Genomic DNA, 1,162 nt, shown 5'->3' with positions numbered 1-1,162 from the left:
AACTGTCTACAACCTGAATCGGGCAACCCCGGGCGTACGCATCATCCTGGGCGGGACCGCCATTCATAACACCAGGAGGTAAGGCCTTGCTGGCGGAGGTGGACCTCGGGGGCGGCGGCCGCTCGATCGCCGGTCCGGTCATTGGCTGATCCAATGTCCATGAGGAATGTGAGGTCACCTGACGGGGAGATGATTGGCTGCAGTAACCAGGTTCCAGGTGCATTATGGGAGAAGATGATGGGCTGTTGCGGCTCTGTACTCTCTGACCTCCTGTGTCCTCTGCCTGTGCTGCTCTCCTATAGGGTAGCGTTGTTGGTAGGCGGGGGCAGGGCATGCATACAATGCAGCGTTTTCCTCTTCAGCTGGGAACCTGACCCCAGGCAGGGCCCGGCGTAATGTACCTGCTGTCATGCTGGACAAAACCGCCCCGTGTAACCAACGCCGGCCCTCGCCTGACACCGGAGCCGCGCCAAACCGCTCATTTTCCAGGCCTCTCGTCACACGGGCGACACGCCAGAGAGATCCGGTGACACGATTTGTGTAATGGGGTCACTGCTGCTGCTGCGTCCCGGTGAAGAGATAGAAGGAGGTCACACTGACGGGGAAAGCCAAACTAACAACACATAATGGGGGTTGTAGTTCATGGCGGGGACTCCTTGAGCCCCTTAATATTCCAGGGGTGCATCAGGGCTGAAACATGTTGCTGTATGTTAAAGGGTCACTCCACCCAAATGTGATGATGACGATCTCTGGGATATCTATTGGAGTGCAATGACCTATCCGAGTCCTCGGCCTATAAGACGTCACGTGACTCGCCGTTACCCAGAAATCCCCTTCAATGGGCTCCCTGTACAATGTCCTCCGAAAGGAAGTACAGCCCCCACCGCTCAGACACCGCGGAGGCCCCGGTAATGCCAAATCTACAGCTCAGGACCCCCGATGACTGGCCAGACCCGACCAGTGCCGCTGTGACCCGTTCCCTCTGTGTCCGAGCTCCGCTCCGGGAGATTAGAGACCCGTCTGCGCTCAGTCATTGTGGAGATCCGGAGTTCGCAGAACAGCCGCAGTGTGCGGAGGAAGGAAGAGGCCGGAGATCCAACGGAGGATGAGGATAGGTGCAGAGACAGAGAGAGAGCTGCAACAAGGAAGAGGGGTCCCCTAC

The 1,162-nt window shown here is 58.1% G+C and overlaps 1 protein-coding gene across 1 annotated transcript in view; it reads left to right on the top strand.

The window, feature by feature from the left end:
• VPS45 (vacuolar protein sorting 45 homolog) overlaps positions 1-1,109 on the top strand; it is a 19,915-nt gene extending 18,806 nt beyond the window's left edge. The window contains 2 exon segments of the mRNA XM_018573670.1: positions 1-78; positions 869-1,109. The exon segment at positions 1-78 is cut by the window's left edge and continues 3 nt beyond it. Coding sequence (XP_018429172.1) covers positions 1-78; positions 869-1,109 — 319 coding nt within the window.
• The last annotated feature ends 53 nt before the right edge of the window (positions 1,110-1,162 follow it).

Source organism: Nanorana parkeri, unplaced genomic scaffold (assembly GCF_000935625.1).
Source record: "Nanorana parkeri isolate BGI_ZX_2015 unplaced genomic scaffold, ASM93562v1 scaffold2482, whole genome shotgun sequence".
Classification (NCBI taxonomy): Eukaryota; Metazoa; Chordata; class Amphibia; order Anura; family Dicroglossidae; genus Nanorana; species Nanorana parkeri.
The sequence above is the reverse complement of the archived record's forward strand: the minus strand, read 5'-3'. Positions and strand labels throughout refer to the sequence as shown.